The sequence below is a fragment of the Larus michahellis genome, chromosome 4, assembly GCF_964199755.1.
Source record: "Larus michahellis chromosome 4, bLarMic1.1, whole genome shotgun sequence".
NCBI lineage: Eukaryota > Metazoa > Chordata > Aves > Charadriiformes > Laridae > Larus > Larus michahellis.
This window is the reverse complement of record NC_133899.1, coordinates 4,413,603-4,431,539: the sequence shown is the minus strand read 5'-3', so window position 1 is coordinate 4,431,539 and position 17,937 is coordinate 4,413,603. Positions and strand designations below refer to the sequence as shown.

Here is a 17,937-nt window from a genome sequence, read left to right as displayed (position 1 = left end):
CTAAATTGATGTGCTAGTTTCTAAGGCTATTGGTGGAGATCCATTAATGTTTATTTTCTTGTCACAAACCCATGGACCATTAAGAAACAGCTGCTCATTTTGTTTTGGGGTAGATTTCTGGTTTTGTTCGTCTTTTAGTTTGGTTTTTTTTTTCATTGCAGAAGAGCACAGATTTCTCCTATTATCCATATCTCATCTGAAACCGTCTTGCACTCTGAAAGGTGCAGTCCAAGGTCGCATTTTTCATCAATGAAAGCAAAGCCTGTTTTGGAAATTATGATCTCCCCAGGTCACCTAGATCAAATTAAGGTAGCAATTATCAACAGTCCAACCAGGAAGTTAAAATCTGCCACCAATTGTTAAGCATTCTATTGAGTCACATAGTAGCTATCAGTTTTCTCCCCCAAATGCCACAGGCTATAAAATTCTAAGCAGTTTTCTCAAAGGCTTCACCACAGTTATCTGTGTCTGTCATCTGCAGACTGAATTGCTATGATGTACCTTCTGCGGTGCTACCGACCATTTAGAGTGGCTATAAACACATTCTGAATTAAATGTCTGTCTAATGAAAAATCTATCTGTCTACACATTCACCAGCCCCTATCGGCCTGCGAGAAATGCATCTGCCTGCCTGTTTTTCAGCACCCAATTTGGGGTTTGTTTGTTTTCTTACTAGTTGTCTGAAATTGTTTCAAAATCCAATTCGTTTCTGGGCACAATACAAGCTTAAATTTAAGAAATACAAGAGATTATTTCTGTTGTCTGCTCCCTGCTTTATATACATTAATATAACCAAGAGACTATGCAGAATCCATAGGTAGCCTACTCTCAGATTTGGACAGGCAGAACTGGGACCAAAGTGGTATCTGTGGACTAATGAATTCATCCCACTGCTTACCCAAAATAGAATCATAGAATGGTTTGGGTTGGAAAGGACCTTAAAGACCATCTAGTTCCAACCCCCCTGCCATGGGCAGGGACACCTCCCACTAGACCAGGTTGCTCAGAGCCCCGTCCAGCCTGGCCTTAAAAACTTCCAGGGATGGGGCTTCCACCACCTCTCTGGGCAACCTGTGCCGGTGTCTCACCACCCTCATGGTGAAGAACTTCTTCCTAACGTCCAGTCTGAATCGACCCATCTCTAGTTTTAATCCGTTCCCTCTAGTCCTACCATTACCCGACATCCTAAAAAGTCCCTCCCCAGCTTTCTTGTAGGCCCCCTTAAGATACTGGTAGGCCACTAGAAGGTCTCCTCGGAGCCTTCTCTTCTCCAGACTGAACAACCCCAACTCTCTCAGTCTGTCCTCATAGGAGAGGTGCTCCAGCCCTCGGATCATCCTCGTGGCCCTTCTCTGGACACGTTCCAGCATGTCCATATCTCTCTTGTAGTCGGGGCTCCAGAACTGGACGCAGTACTCCAGGTGGGGTCTCACGAGAGTGGAGTAGAGGGGGAGAATCACCTCCCTCGACCTGCTGGCCACGCTTCTCCTGATGCAGCCCAGGATTCGATTGCCTTTCTGGGCTGCTAGTGCACACTGACGGCTCATGTTGAGCCTCTCGTCCACCAGCACCCCCAAGTCCTTTTCTTCAGGGCTGCTCTCAAACCAGTCACTGCCCAGCCTATATCGGTGCTTGGGATTGCCCCGACCCAGATGGAGAACCTTGCACTTGGTCTTGTTGAGCTTCATGAGGTTGGCACGGGCCCACCTCTCCGGCCTGCCAAGGTCCCTCTGAATGACATCCCTTCCCTCCAGCGCATCAGCCACCCCACACAGCTTGGCGTCGTCGGCAAACTTGCTGAGGGTGCACTCTATGCCACTGTCCATGTCACTGACAAAGATGTTAAGCAAGACCAGTCCCATTATGGATCCTTGAGGGACTCCACTTGGACATGGACCCACAGACAGCCACTCTTTGGGTGTGGCCATCAAGCCAGTTCTTTATCCACTGAATTGTCAGTCCATCAAACCATATTTTATCAGCTTGGAGACCAGGATGTCACGTGGGACAGTGTCAAAGGCTTTGCTCAGGTCCAGGCAGATGATGTCAGTTGCTCTCCCCTTGTCTATTGATGTTGTGACCTTCTCATAGAAGGCCACCAGGTTTGTCAGGCACGATTTGCCCTTGGTGAAGCCATGTTGATTGTACCCAATCACCTCTTCAATATTCTTCTGCCTCAGCAGTGCCTCCAGGAGGATGATCTCCTCCATAATCTCACCAGGCACGGAGGTGAGACTGACTGGCCTATAGTTCCCTGGTTCCTCCTCCTTTCCCTTTTTGAAAATGGGGATTATGTTTCCCCTTTTCCAGTCAGTGGGGACCTCACCAGACTGCTGTGACTTTTGGAATATAATAGAGAGCAGTTTAGCAACCTCATCCACCAGTTCCTTCGGTACCCGTGGATGTGTACACCCCAGGTTCATCAGATGGTCATGAACCTGATCTTCACTTACAATGGGCAGTTCTTTCCAACCCCTGCCATTGTCTTCTGTGACTTTGGGAGTGTGGCTGGAGCCTTTGACAGTGAAGACTGAGGAAAAGAAGTCATTGAGAACCTCGGCCTTCTCCATATCACTTGTCAGCAGTTGTCCCGTTTCCTTTCTGAGGGGGCCCACACCTTCCCTAGTCATCTTCTTACCATTAATGTACCTATAGAAATTTTTGCTGTTTCCCTTGATCTCCATGGCTAGATTTAATTCTAACTGGGCTTTAGTTTTTCTCACCAGGTCTCCTGCTGTTCGGACAGCTTCCTTATATGCCCCCCATTCTAGCTGTCCTTTCTTGCACTCCTTATAAAGTTTCTTTTTGTGTGACAGTGTGTCCAGGAGCTCCCTGTTCATCCAGGCAGGTATCCTAGCATTCTTTCCTGCCTTCCTCTTTGTCGGTATACTTTGCTCCTGGACACAGAGAAGGTGATCCTTGAATACTGATCCAAAGAGGAGATGCTCAGATAACAATAGAAGCCTGTTTACAAAACCCTTCTATATTATTCATCTAGCAAACTTTTGTCAAGCAACCACCAAAAAAATAAAACTCTCCTATTTAGAGCAGCATACTTTGTCTCAGGATGCCCTCTGCATGCGACACAAGCTACGTCCCTAAGGTCCTCTTCTGATCTCCGTTATATCCCTCCCCTTTACCCAATTATGTTACAATACCTGTGGCAAATGCCAAATCATAACGCCTAGGTAGAGATTAAGGATTTAAACTGCTAACTGTGCACATATAAAGAGATGAAACGGAGGACCCATTTCTCTGACTCAACTTCATATGTCCTCCATCTGCTTAAATTAGTGACAGACTCAAAAGCAGGGGCCATTAACTTCCATGCAGTGCCTCTAACTAACAGTGCTTAACATCGAGGGTTGTGATCTTCACCAGAGCCTCTACTGCCGCAGTTTTCCTAACGGTCCTAATAAAAACCCATTTGCAAGAAATAATTTCATGAGGGAATCTGTACTTGACATTCTTTGAAGGTGAGAAGCACTACCCTACACATGTTCATGTTTAGCAGTGTATGTGACCAGTTCAGGCAAATTAGCAAGACGATTTCTAAAAATTTAAGCTCTATCTTAATTGTACATTACAGAGATTTTAAGGAATCTGGTACTAACTGAATTTATAGACATCACTTTCTAGTGCAGATACCTGCTAGGTCAATGTTTCAGTACAGTTTTCAAAAATCTTGGCAAATAAAGGCTTCAATGGTGAAAAAAAAGAGTGGCTATTAGCATATTTCTAACTTAGTACATGTCTCTCTCTTATCTAATGATACACATTCATGACAGGTCTAATTTGGAGTTTTCCTTATGAAGAATGACAGCTGAGAAGTCAGTTTTGAGGTTACAATGGCACTTACAAGTAGAAGTGTCAGAGCAGGTTAAGTTAAGGCAAAGCCAGATAAAGGATTTTTACTAGAGGATAAAAAAAGTTTTAAGAGTTTGCAGTACCTTGGGAAAATATGAATCAAATAACATTCTGCAGATCAAACAGATGTCCATAAAAGTTAACTCAAACAAATGGCAAGTTATAAATGTGTATTAGTCATCAATGATTCAAATATAATTAAAAACAAGATCCTCAACCCCTTCAAATGGTCTCCTCTTCCCAAAGCATTTTATTATCAGTTAAATTAAAGAGAGTCTCAATTTATGTAACCTGGAACACTTGGTGATTTAGCAGCACGTTAAATAAAGATTTGTTTATTGCAAAGCCATGCAAAGGTTACATAAAAAACCCCCTCTTCCTATCCAAGACCTCAACTATCTATTTTTACAAAGGCTGCTGGAAGCTTGCTTAATGAGATGTAATTTTTGACCCAAGACTTTTTGCTGAGGCTATATTGTTTCAGCTGCTGTCACCAAGTCAACTCAGCACTACTGCTATACCATTTGTCCCTTTTAAAGTAAGTGACTGTAATGCTGCTCCAAAGAATTACGTCTGACCTGAACACAGACAACCTTGGAAAGTCCTTTGCTTACACCTGACCAGAGAGAAAGAGAACATGTGTGTGCAATTGATGCACTTAAGTAGGACTTCCAGAATTTTGGGAGACCGGTAAAACAGGCTGCCAAGGGTATTACTTATCATATGCCCTGCCATTGCCTTGAACAATCTAACTTTGTAGAAATTTCACAGTGTAAGTATTTTGAAGCTGAAACGCACAGGGCTCCTCTCCACTGAAAGGTGAAGTCCACTGAGATGAAAGTCACAACATTTACAACAAAAGTTGAATGAATACGCATTTTAGAAGTGCATCAAATAATAACAACAGTATGATGATTTAGGGTCACTTCACGGACATAAAATCTGTAATGGGAGATGGTTCTTGCAGAATTCAAGACGACAAATTCAAGAACAATACTTTGGAATGAAGAGAAAGGAAGAATGAAGGAGTGGGAAGAAGAGAAAGAAAAAAATACTAACATCAAAGGGTGGAAGAAAAACTGTTAGAAAACCACATGCATCATGGATATACACTCCTGGCATACCCTTCATATCTTTTTTAGCCCTGCAGTGGTACCCAACAAGGTTTATCATCAAGTGAAGGAATGGCGTAGAGGCGATACATGGAGGTTGTCGTACCTTTAACATATAGACATAGTGTAAATATATATCGGCAGTTCAAGTTGTGCTACAACTCCATAGTCAACTAAGTACATGTCTAATTTGCAATATAAAACCTTACTAATAACAGCACATTTTTCATAACATTGTAAAGCAGTGTATGAAATTTAAGTAAGGAGGAAAACCTCCATCTTCAGCATTGTATGGAAAACTCTTAGTTAGCTTCACTATTAAGCAAGTTATCTAAGCTTGAGGCAATAATTTTATGTATTTAAAGGCATCTCAGACAAAGTGTTTCCTATTCATCATGTGCTTGATGAACACTGAAGAAGAGCTGGATTTTACAACACTGAAATGTAGAAACTTTGTCATAAGAATAAATAAGGAACATATTCTTCTGTTGGACACATTGAATTTTAGAACTTGCATGTAGGTTATCTAAGTATGGTATGTCTGTTTTCCGTTATAACTCACTCATAACTTCTCTAGTGTTGTAAGCAATTAGTGATGGACAAATATGTTGTCAATAGGGTTATTTTATGACAGCAAATCAATTATCCAGAAATTATTTTTCAGATGTGAAAGCAGATAACTGCATGAATTTATTCCAATTTCCCCTCAGTCAAGATCAGACAGATGGCATGGCCTAATTATACCTGGACTACTGCACTTTAGACAATTAATCTAAAAGCCATTCCAAAAGCAAGAAGCAACAAAATTCAGCCAAACTATCCATTACAAATAAAATAAAATAAAATAAAATAAAATAAAATAAAATAAAATAAAATAAAATAAAATAAAATAAAATAAAATAAAATAAAATAAAATAAAATAAAATAAAATAAAATAAAATAAAATAAAATAAAATAAAATAAAATAAAATAAAATACTTCAGGGCAGCCAGCTGTGATTCAGTAGTTGACTAATCAATCATTTTGTAGTAGTAGAAATTCGGTGCATCCAATTTTAAGTTATTTTTATAAGTAAAACTGACATCTAAATCACAGACAATTTTCAAGGCATCATCATTAATCCAGATGCTGGAACAATGAACATAAACACAAGTAGTGATCATTACTTTTAAGTGGTAGCTTTGTTAATAATTTAAGTAGTAAAGACTATTGAATAAAGTAACATACTCAACACAGAAACGTGACCATCTCTTTCACACCACTCTGTATAAATTAATGAATTTTCACTCCTTTCTCCAATTGCTTGGAAGAAGGTTCTACAAAAAGTCCTAAAACTAATAACAATAATCCCATAGCATCCAATGATATTATAGAAATTCATAGAACTGACTTACATAAAGTAACTGATTCCCATGACTGATGTCCTGTTAAAAACATCTTCTTTACTATATTGCAAGAAATGCCTGGGCAAAGAAATCTCTCTCCTTTTTCTTTTTTTTTTAAAAATTCAAGGCAAGAACGCAAACTGCATACATAACCAGTGGCAACTCAATAAAACAAACAAGAAAACAAATTAATTAAGGTGCAGGAAGTATTTTTGTTACTGGAGCAGCTGTAAGATTTTGAAAAAGGAACGGTCAGCTACATTGAAGAGAGAAAATGGTGATCAGCGGCCTGGAAGGGAACCTGTTAGCAGGCTCCATCCACTCAACTGAGAGACAGTAGTGAATCACATAAGACACTACATTGCAAAATACAGCTGTATTAAAGCTACCTTCGATAGAAATGTACTAATCTGACTTTCAGGCAACCTGTGCACGTGATTAGGCAAACACAAGTAATTCACACAGTACACATCAACTGCATAACAGTATCTACATCTGGCAGACATTAACCCATAGCAGAAAACATCCTTCCAACTCTTTACACATCTTCAAAGGCTGATGTGGTAGGGGAAGGGGAAAGGGTGTAGGGGAAGACCTAGCAGCTCCTTGCCTTGAGCAATGACCCAAAATGGAAACTAGAACACCAATATAAGGGGTGCACGTTGGCCAAACAGCATCTTAAGTACACTCTGGCACACCTACCTGCAGCTCTTTTACAACCCGCTTGATGAGGTAAGTCCCAAGTTCCACACCTTGCAGTCCCTGCTGAGTCAAACTGATCGAGTAGAAAATTGCTGTTGTAATTTTGTCTGTATCTTCTGTTTCTAAAGGTGGCACTTCTTTCACTATGGCCTGGGGAAAAAGGAATTAAAAAAAAATAAGCTAGCAGTAGTTATTATAATCATTACAGGGAAGAGGGCCTTTCTTTTTAACTTTCAAATATGTTAACACTTTTCCCCACTGTTTTATTCATTACCCTCTGTGAGAAACAACAAAAATCTAATAAAAAAAAAAGTAGGAAGAGCTGCTTATCCATTAGCAAGTGCAAGAAGTAATTGTAACATGGTTTAAAGTTTTCAGAAGTAATCACAACCGCTTTGAAGTTTTAATATCACTTGATATCTTTTCTTATGTATTTCTTATTCTTCTTGCATTTAAGTAAAACCCCAAAGTTTCAACTTCCCTAATACAGGTGCCATGCAGATTATCCCTGTAATTTTTAAGTGCCAATTCTCTAATCTCTTAAAAAAAGGAAGCAAAAACAAATATTCAAATTACACAGAATTATAGCTATTAAAAGAAGTACACTGCAATTTGAGCACTTTGCTGTGTACTAAATGCATCAGTGACTGTACCTGGATGCTGCTGGAGATATCACTGGTCAGTGCAACATGCAAGACGATCAATGGTTCTCCTGGGATTGCACAGTGAGAAAAAAAGTAGCATCTTCTATATGACCCAACTCGACGCTTCATATCAACCCAGTTTCTAACAGGATGCACAGCTTCAGAACTCAATAAGAAAATAAAAAAAAAGTAAAATTATAATTTTTTTTCCATTTAAAAATAGAGGTCAGCTGCCAACCCTCCAAGCTCAGTACTTTTCCCACTGATGTCAGTGACAAAAGTCTCCAATCAAAAAAGGACAATCAAGCTGTAAGTGAAAAAAGTAAAATTCATCAGCAAATTGTGACCAAGTAGATTGTAAAGGCATATTGCGTACCCACCCTCTCTGGTTTTCTTTGGGATATGCTTATTATGTATCTGAGATTTCACTTGCACTTTCCATTCAGTATAGGATATCCAAGTGAGATGACAAAGTCATTGAACGAGTCTGAACACAGCTCTACGGAATTAGTTTTACTAAGCTACAAAGTAGTCTGACGGCAATCCCACAGCTGTGTCTTCAGCCAATCATTCAAAATATTCTTTTGTCTATTACATTTTGAAAGTCTAGTGTGTTTGCCAAAACACCTTAAAGATTAAGGAAAATATTACTAATTATTTTTATTTTTAAAATTTAGCTTGTGTGAGATCTTTTTTCTTTGCCCGATCAACATTTAAGTCATGTACCTTCAGAACACTTCAGAGATTCATTTTTCCTCAAGTTCTTTATATGACAAAATGCCACACAACATAACTTTGATTTAGTCACCTTCACCACTACAACTTTGAATATTTGACAGAAATTCAGAAATAAACGTTGGAGATTTTAAGAAACGTTTATAAAAAACCAAAGTGTTCTCTTTACACACAGTGTACAAGTGATACAAGCTCAAAGTGACCTGGCAATGTGCGCTCACAGCCCAAAAAACCAACAGCATCCTGGGCTGCATCAAAAGCAGCGTGGCCAGCAGGGTGAGGGAGGGGATTCTGCCCCTCTACTCCGCTCTGGTGAGACCCCACCTGGAGTACTGCGTCCAGCTCTGGGGCCCTCAGCACAGGAAAGACATGGACCTGTTGGAGCAAGTCCAGCGGAGGGCCATGAAGATGATCACAGGCTGGAGCACCTCTGCTATGAGGACAGGCTGAGAGAGTTGGGGTTGTTCATCCTAGAGAAGAGGAGGCTCCAGGGAGACCTTACAGGCCCTTCCAGCACCTAAAAGGGGCCTACAGGAAAGCTTGTTAGGGACTCTTGATCAGGGAGTGGAGTGATGGGATGAGGGTAACCATTTTAAACTGAAAGTGGGTAGATTTAGATTAGACATTAGGAAAAAATTCTTTACTGTGAGGCTGGTGAGATGCTGGCCCAGGTTGCCCAGAGAAGCTGTGGATGCCCCATCCCTGGAAGTGTTCAAGGCCAGGCTGGACGGTGCTTTGAGCAACCTGGTCTAGTGGGAAGTGTCCCTGCCCAGGGCAGGGGGGTTGGAACTAGATGATCTTTGAGGTCCCTTCCAACCCAAACCATTCTATGATTCTGTGCATCTCACCAGCTCCAGCCAGGAATGGGAGCCTCACCACATTAGAAGTAAAACATACTCTTGAGTGTTGGGCACCGCATGCTGCATCAGACTTAAATATTAATTCTCCACCAATACTGGTGGCATAGCCTGAGGGGAGAAGGTGGCAGTGGTGACAGAGGCAGGAGCAGCAGCAGCACCTGTGGGAGGAAGGCAGGGCTGCAAGAATCTGGGTTTGTAGGAAAAGTAACAGCAGCACTTCTGGGAATGTACGAAGAGTAACTGAGAAGGCTGGGAGAAAAGACAGCAGTCTGCAAGTGCAGTATGTGAGCTAAAGGATCAAATCATGGGACAAACGGTCCCCTTTACCATTTACTTAATTCAGTTTTTAAAGCTTGCTCTTCAGTGTGTTAATTCCGTAATTATACTTTGCCTATGGTTCAGTATTGAAAACAGTACCTTGAAAATTGTGGACTTGTGCAGTCACAAGCATTTAATCACCTTTTCATAAACGAGCACTAGCAAATTTTAGCACTTACTCACTAATTTTCTGGAGTACTTCACAAGGCGATTGCCAAGTGACCCGTTCCAAGTTTAGGAATCCTGTCGAGAACCACTCTGAAAGCATGTTCTTAAGAACTCCATTCATTTCCTGCAAACAGAAGAAAGATGGACTTATCTGCTAAACAAGCTAGAACATAGGAATGTGAGTAAAAATAACCTTGATTATTCCACGCTACAACATGGGGAAGTTCAAGGAAACTAATTCATCTATTTGAGATTTAACCACGTAATAGTTCAGCTTTCCTCACACAGGACTAAAACAATGAAAACTTTTAAAGACGCTGTCTATAGTAAACTGCAGACAGGGAAATGGAGCATAATGCAGAACGACGTAGATGAAAAGCAGCCGATAAGTAGAAGTATTGGTGCAGTATTGACAATAAGGCCGTAGTTGCGCAGGTGCTCAGATTTAAACACCATGAAAAAAACTGATGGGAAATCTGATGAAAATAAGGACTTGAATTTCACTATAATTTTCTACATCTGAATCTCTTCAGAGTATTCAGCGGTTCATGCCTAATTACTACTAGCTTATTAGTTTAAGAAAGCAGCTCACCAAATTAAAATTTTCCAGTTCCCTAACATATTTTATTAGTCATCTTTACTTTATTAAACATTTTTTCCATTGCTCTTTATGAGAAAAATACAGAATAGCTATTTACTCCTGCACATTCTGCACCATGATTAACAAATGTGCTGCCTTACTACCTCAAAAGAGCAGACTATTTCTATAATATGACATTACTGTGAAAACTGCGTAATTACTGTTGGCTCAGGGCCCTTCAACACTTGACGCACTCTGACAATACATCACTCAACTGCGTTTAGAGGAGCTGTAATCGATACTGGCAAAACTATTTGTGCTGATGCTTCTGGGCTGGTGGATTGAAGAGAAAGCAGCAGGTAAACCAAGCTGTACCGAAAAGAGCCCAGAATTGTCTGCGTAACAGCATCTACAAAAAAGGGCTCTTTCTGTCACAGCTAAATCAGGCAGGAATTGCAACTCCTGGGCAGTACAACTGAGCAGGTATTGGCCCGAAACTTCAACAAGGCTTCCATCAGCAACTGGTTTGTTGGGAAAAGCTGAATTTTAGTTTAAGTACTCTCTCATACACAGACTTCTTTCTTTTTTTAAAAAAATAAATACATTTTTCATCTCGAACCATAGAGATCTAAGTTTCCTAAACAAGTATATTCTGATTGTTTTATTTCGGCTTTAAGGTACTTCCCTTGCGACTCCTTCTTTCTGCAAACCTCTGAAGCTTTTACAAAATAACCATAAATCATTTTGCTCAAAAATCCCTTGGTGTAGTGAAAGTCTCCAGGTATTTCAGGATTGTTTGCTTTCTTTTTTTAACAAAGAAAGACAGAAAAATAACCTAGAGGTGTCAGATCTGGGGTCAAACGAACAGATTCCTGCATCTCTCTTGTCATCCATCTGCTTTTCGGAGCACCATTTTGAGCTGCAGTCCAGCAGGTAGCAGAGAAAACTGCTGACGGCTGCACTCCTGCGAGTCATTATTTTGAACACACTGCTCTGTATCTATTGGCAGAAACATGGCTCAGATGGCAATGAGCCACTTGGGAGAGAGCCAGTTATACTACACCGATATTGGTAAAAGTGGAAAACATCGGAATGAGATGCATTTTGCTTCTTTGAAGCACTTACAGATTTAGCAAGGACACTCCCTACGATGGGACAGTGATGCCCAACTGAACTGAAGGCTACTTTTCAAGATGCAGAACGCATTAGAGAGCTACTTAAATCAAAGATACAGCTGTATAAAAGCAATGCAATTGTAACCAAAGAAGAAAGTGAATCAGATGTGCTTTTTGGTAATGATTTCGGAGGACAGGAATATTCTTTATGGGGAATTACAACTCAATTCAAATAATCTGTCAGTTCCAAATAATAATAATGCCTTATAAAATCAAAGGGCAGCACGCACTGTTGGAAGGGACCTACAACCATCATCTAGTCCAACTGCAACTGCGTATGTTGACAAAACTTCTTAGTGCAGAAAGACATCAAACGCTTTATGCTATCCAAAACTGTGTTTAATTCAAGTCATCTGAGCAAAATTGTGAGTTGTGTTTATTATCACAGTATATGCTAAGTTTCTGAAAGGTTGATTCCAACAATGACAGTCTCAAGTAGGTTCTCTTATTCTGTAAATTTAGTGGTAAGTAAATTCTTATTTTCATTTCTGAGGCCTTCCTAGTCATAAAATTACATTTCCAACATTTCATTAAAAAGAAAAAAAAGCACACATTTATTATTCAGCATCCCAATTTTAAATCTGAGCAACAAGACATACTCAGATAAGTATTTATAATTACCAGCTATACTTCAGTTTCTATTAGCTGAGTATAATAAATTGTGATTATTTTTTTTCTTAATTCTGTGTTCTTGCTACGAGACAGCAAATTATAGGCTTTTTGATCCTCACATCAGATCCCTATTTATTGGGCAACAAATGGGAAAACTCTTGTGAAAAACTTAAAATTATTTTTTTATTAAGAAAAACTGCCTCTCTGATGAAAGAACTATTTCCATTTCCCTCTCAAACTACTGAAAAATAAAATACCCCTTACAATGAAAATTCATATGCAGATTTTTACAGATAAACATAACAGGAAAGAGCAGTAACTAACACTCCACGCGTATCAAACGGATGGCTCAGTTATTGTTAGCTGTCGGTTAGGTATCTGACAGGGCTACAAGAGAAGTATTCTGCCAGCCAGGCATGAGTCAAGTTTTTGCATGGCTTTGGAATGTTTGAAGGTTGACACGTGTTTCCAAGTGCCTCTGGGGTTTTTTTTGCAAATTAGCTTCAAAATATAGACAGAGAATACCCCGGCGAGATACTGAAAAATATACCCATCAGCAAAATGAGATTCAATAGTGTGACACTAGTAAAGGGGGACTGTTGTTCTGCTTTTTCGTTGCTAATAGTAATCACTGCAGTGGTAATGGTAGTGTTGAAAACGTCCCTGGCTCTTGTGTTTTATATTGTTTGATGTCTTATTCTTAAAAAAAAGAATAATTTTTATTTCACTCCTCCCCCCATTTTGGCTCATTGAGACAATGAATAAAATGTGCGCAAGCATTTTCAAGTGACCTGTATATGTTATTTTACTGTAATCTGTTGAACTAACATGAAATAGAAATGTTTTATCAACCAATATCTAACACTCTAAGCTGCTTCTGAGTTGATATGTTTTGAGGAAATAGAAAAATATTTTATATTTACAACACAGCAGTGGGTAATCCTTATTTTAATAGGTCTTTCAAAACGCAAAGTAAAAACTAAGGACTGTCTAAGAAATATTTGAGACAGTTTGGGCAAAATCAAAATCCCAGTAGGCCATATAATGCATTCTGTAATTCTCCTCCAGCATCAAGAAGATCCATTTAATTTTATTTCCACATTTTCTTGCCAGTGCAGATACAAATACACATAAGTTATAAAATTCTTGTTGCACATTTGCCTTTATGTATGTTAGAATTTAGTCAAATCTACAATAATGAAATGGCTCTACAGGGCTTTTGATAGGTAAATACCAAACACTTTTTTGTAGAAAACCTTCTAACTTTCAGTTATTTCTCTAGTTAAGGGCTTCTTAGGTCTTTAAAGCAAACTGTTTCAATGTTTAGATTCTCCATGTAGCCACTGTTTCACCTGAGCGAACACATACTCTAACCCATTGACGAATCCTCATCAATGACACTACAGTTCTTTCAAGGCAGTACAACTGGGTGAAATAAATGCATCCTTCTGTGGATGTATGTAGGTAAGACATCTATCACCACAAGTATTTCCCCTCCCCAAAAAGCCACGTACACCCTATGCACAAAATATTCTCCCTTAAAATCTGTTCCACCAATTCCCCCACTAACATTTAAACCCATTTTCCCTGCTTATCTGAAGGTCAGTGTTCAAATCTATAAGAAAGCTTCAGGAAAAAAAATAATTCAAGGAAAAGTCCAACTTTAGGTCCCTGCTGTGTTTAGGAGCAGCTGCTATGAAGGGAAATAATACCCAAAACAATCATGGTATTTTTTTTTCTGGTAGACCAATACAAGAACAACAAGATTACAGATACACTCCAACGACTGCTTAATTATGGAGGCAGGTTTATTTATAAATCAATTTGACAAAACTGCTATCTTTTTCATTATCTTTTGCCAGCAATGTGAACCTTCCACTGACTTTTTCTAAATCATATGGAAAGATGAAGAATATTTTAAAAGGAATAGTTGAATGATTTGCTACCTGAAATAATAATGTTGTGAATTTTTCAACAGAGTCCATATTTCAAATGCTGAACTGAGTAAGCAAGCAAAACATAAAAAACCTCAAGAGGAAAATGCTGGCACAGAAAAAGAAGTACTGCAGATGAGAGAGTTATGGGCAGTAAAAGGAAGACCTACGCTCAGGAAACACATTTTCAGCAAATTTCACTCTGTCCATTGCAAAGGCTCAACAGAAAATCAACTTGCTTATGAAGACACTGGAAAACATGCATGCCCTTTGGTTTCATAGTGCTGTCTGAATGTTTTTTCTATGTTCTTGTCATGTAAAAAAGAATTAGGCCCAGCTTTACTGTAATTTAACTTTTCAAACAACGTATTACATGCCAGTACTGTTTTTTTAAAATGGTCATCTTAACATTATCCATGAGGCTTACAGTAGTATAACTGATTCATATATTTAATAGAAAAGAAGACTGAGTCATGGAACAGATCAGAAGTTTCTCCTCAGCATATGTCCTGTACGTATTTTTGGTGGACTCTTTGGAAAAAAGGCTGTATAACTTCAAAAGTGTTGTTTACCACTATATTTTTATGCTCTGATTATCAGGAAACTTGTGTCAAGAGTAGTCATCACCTTTTACACATCCACAGAAAGACATTTACTATGTCATACCAACTTGTCCCTGAGGATACCTATAATTTGTCTGTCTTGCTCCAGGTGACGATTCTGCCTTCTACTGACTTACTTAAATATAAACTAAACCTTATTTGCAGCGTGTTCCTTCTCCTTGCACAATCTGTCATTTTAAATATTTCCAATGCATTGTTCAGGGTTTATGTTCAAAATCTATGGAATTCTTCCAGTAAGGTAGTCACCATTCTTCGCAATTTCTTCTAAGTCAGCTTTTTCAACCCAATTTGCCTTACATTGGATCCTGACAGCGAGGGCACTATGACTTCTCATTTAACGGACACTGCTAAGATAGTTCAGTGACTTCAGTGCTCAGAATCTTTCATATGACTAATAATGAGAAGCATTTTGGAGCGTAGCGCAGCTAGGCACATGTCACACAGTACATAAAATCAGAGTAAGTTAGGCATTTGCACTTCCTCATTTACTTTAAACATCAATCCAACTTAAGAGGTGATTTATGAAAGACTGAGGACATTATGAAGATGTGTATACTTGGGAGTAACTGAAGACAATACTGCACCAGTTTGCAGCGTATCATCTATTTTGTTTATGATTCAGGAACAGTGAAACCAATGGAAAAACAATCATCAGGTAATTTGCATCTTCTTGTTTTAAAAAAAATACCTTGAGAGATACCAGCAGACAAGAATTCATCATATGTAATACTGAATCCTGACATGTTAACGTCCATCCCAAGTTCCAGAGCTTTTCTATACGTTTTTTCATCTCTTTCCCGCAGTTAGGGAAACCAGCAAAGAACCGTTCTGAAATGGACCACTACAAGATCCCAAAATATATGCTCTATCACAAGAACAGTTCTCTACTCAAGACAGAAATTCTTTATTAAAAAGAAAAAAAAATAATTTTAACAGACACCCCCCCTCCCCAAATCTATAGTCTGAAGATTCTGCCATATATTTTTCTCTGTTCTTTGGATTTAGCCTCATGACAGGCAATACAGTATCCCACACCTACGGCTTAAGGTATCATATTAAATACACATGCCCTCACACCACTTCCTCACAAACCACTTGCGCCAGCTAGTAATCAGCTCCACTGCAGAGACTGTCAAGACCTCTTGCGGGCTGGGTGCTCCCTTGGGTGCTCAGTTATTCTGACGCTCTACTTGCAACAGAAACAAATAGATTTTAAAGGCCGAGCAAGATGCTTATTTCAGAAGCAAGACATAACACCTTTCCCAGACGCACTAGCAAGAACAGTGGAATAGCACATAGTTCTAGGTCTTGGTTGCTGTGGAAAACAGATAATGACCTAAATGAAACTTCACACTGAAAAGAAATAGTACCCAGGGTAAATTCTTAAGTCAACGCAGCCACAAACAAAACCCAATGCAAACCAGATATAGCTTAACCATTCCTAGCTTATGTTCTATTTATCACCAACTCTCAATTTTGGAATACATCATATCTGAAAAATAAAACTGACCAACAACCACAAAAAAGACAAGAACAGATATGCAGAACTAAGCCCTGTCATGAGAGGAACCCAAACATTTAAAAAAAATACACTGAGAAGACGTAACAGAATGCTTACGACAGCCCTTTTATTGAAGCTTTAGTTTTGCAGTCAGTATTTTCCTACTTCTAGCTGGGTTTAGTATGTTTCTGAACATACTGAATTATTTGACACATGTACTTTCAGCTGTTTTACTCATTTCTATCCTGCTAATTTTGCAAATTCAGTCTGTTTTTATTTGAGACGATACAACTAGATGTGGAATCTTACTAATGCTGTTGCTACTTTAGTCATGCGATGACTGTGGGTAACTGACAGCACTGACATCAAAAACATCCTTTTCTTGTCAAATTTGGATCTGAATATCAACAAACAAGTTGTGGTCAGTGCATCTGACCAACTTGCTGTCTTTCTTCATTGCCTCCCGGGAAGTCCTGTCACCTCCCGCCACTGTCATCTGCTACATCATTCCTTCCTCCACACCCATGTCACCTCACTGTACCACGTAACCATGGAGGATGTTCCATTTCACCTGTTCTCTACACACCACTGAGCTTGGTCATGACAAATCCTTTCTCTTGTTGACACGCTTTGCCATTAGCACGACATGGCTGCCATGTCACTTGTGCTCCTGTATCAGGAGCACACATAGGATATATATGTTATATCCTATATCACTCCACTAGACGTCACACCTGCTGGGAGTTCCTGGCACAGCTAAGCAGCCCCAACATCAGCTGCATTATGTCACATTGCGTCAGTGTGGCACTTCATCCACTGCCCTAAGGCAGCCTCCCACGGCCACGCCGCTTTGGAAAGCCCATTGCTTCACACCACGGGCTGCTCCCTTCCAGCGCCGTCCCAGCAAAGCCATCTCACACTGCTGCCACGGCCTGTGGGAAGGGGCTTCGCTTATGTGACACCACAGAGACCCCAAGACTGAATTCAGCCCAAGGTGAAGGCTCCATGAGTACCACCGTGAGTACGAATCCCCAAACCCCATCCCCTCTGGCCTCCCCCCAACCCCCTTTCAGAGCCACCCACCCCCAGCCCGGCCCTCACCTTGACATGAGGCCCATCCACCGCCTTGGTCGCCAGCCCCTCCACCAGGTCGCCCCTCAGCTCCACCAGGAAGCGCAGCCCACCCTCCAGGCGGCCCAGGTGCTGGAAGAGACCCCGGTACTGGGGGTTGAGGTAGTAGCGAAGCCGGTCCTCGGCCTGCAGCAGGGCCCCAAGCTCCCTCTGCTGCTCCCGGGCCTGCAGCACCTTGGCGCTGAACTCTGCTACCCGCCCGTGGTCCACGCCGAAGTCGCGGGCCAAGCGGGTGAGGAGCTCGGCCCTGGGCGGCCCGGCCTCCAGGGCGCGGTAGTACCGCACGAACTCCGCGCTGAGCCGCTCCGCCGGCGGCGGCGCCTTCTCCTTGGTCTCGTAGGGGGCCAGCGGCGGTACGGAGCGACTCAGCAGCTCCTCCATGCCGGCCACCGTGGCGGTGTCGGAGCCCGCCGGGCCCCGGCGCAGACCGGCCGCCACCGAGACGCGGCACAGGCCCCGCGGCGCCGCCCAGGGCCCGGGCAGGAGGGGCCGCGGGCGCAGACACGGTCCCAGGCGGCTCATTCCGCGCCTCGCCTCTTGCAGGGGACACCCTGCAGCCGGGCCAGGCCGCAGCACCGCCTTCGGAGCCA

At 40.9% G+C, this 17,937-nt stretch overlaps 1 protein-coding gene and 1 long non-coding RNA gene across 6 annotated transcripts in view; one reads left to right on the top strand and one right to left on the bottom strand.

The window, feature by feature from the left end:
* The window catches only part of LOC141741776 (uncharacterized), a 77,269-nt gene extending 61,268 nt beyond the window's left edge, over positions 1-16,001 (top strand). Inside the window, exon 4 of the long non-coding RNA XR_012586466.1 lies at positions 14,137-16,001. This is a non-coding gene — a long non-coding RNA (uncharacterized LOC141741776). The remainder of the gene's footprint in view (positions 1-14,136) is intronic.
* Positions 1-17,937, bottom strand: part of MLYCD (malonyl-CoA decarboxylase) — a 27,029-nt gene extending 9,092 nt beyond the window's left edge. For 4 of the 5 annotated variants that reach the window (XR_012586461.1, XR_012586460.1, XR_012586459.1 and 1 more), the window contains exons 1-4: positions 17,318-17,927; positions 9,803-9,915; positions 7,720-7,876; positions 7,067-7,216 (exon numbers count right to left, since the gene is read on the bottom strand). Coding sequence is in view for 2 of the 5 variants with exons in the window: in XM_074582819.1 (XP_074438920.1) it covers positions 7,067-7,216; positions 7,720-7,876; positions 9,803-9,915; positions 17,318-17,869 (972 nt within the window). In the remaining 3 variants the exon portion in view is untranslated. Of the gene's footprint in view, positions 1-7,066; positions 7,217-7,719; positions 7,877-9,802; positions 9,916-17,317 lie in introns of all 5 variants that reach the window. The other variant, XM_074582820.1, reaches the window with a different exon arrangement.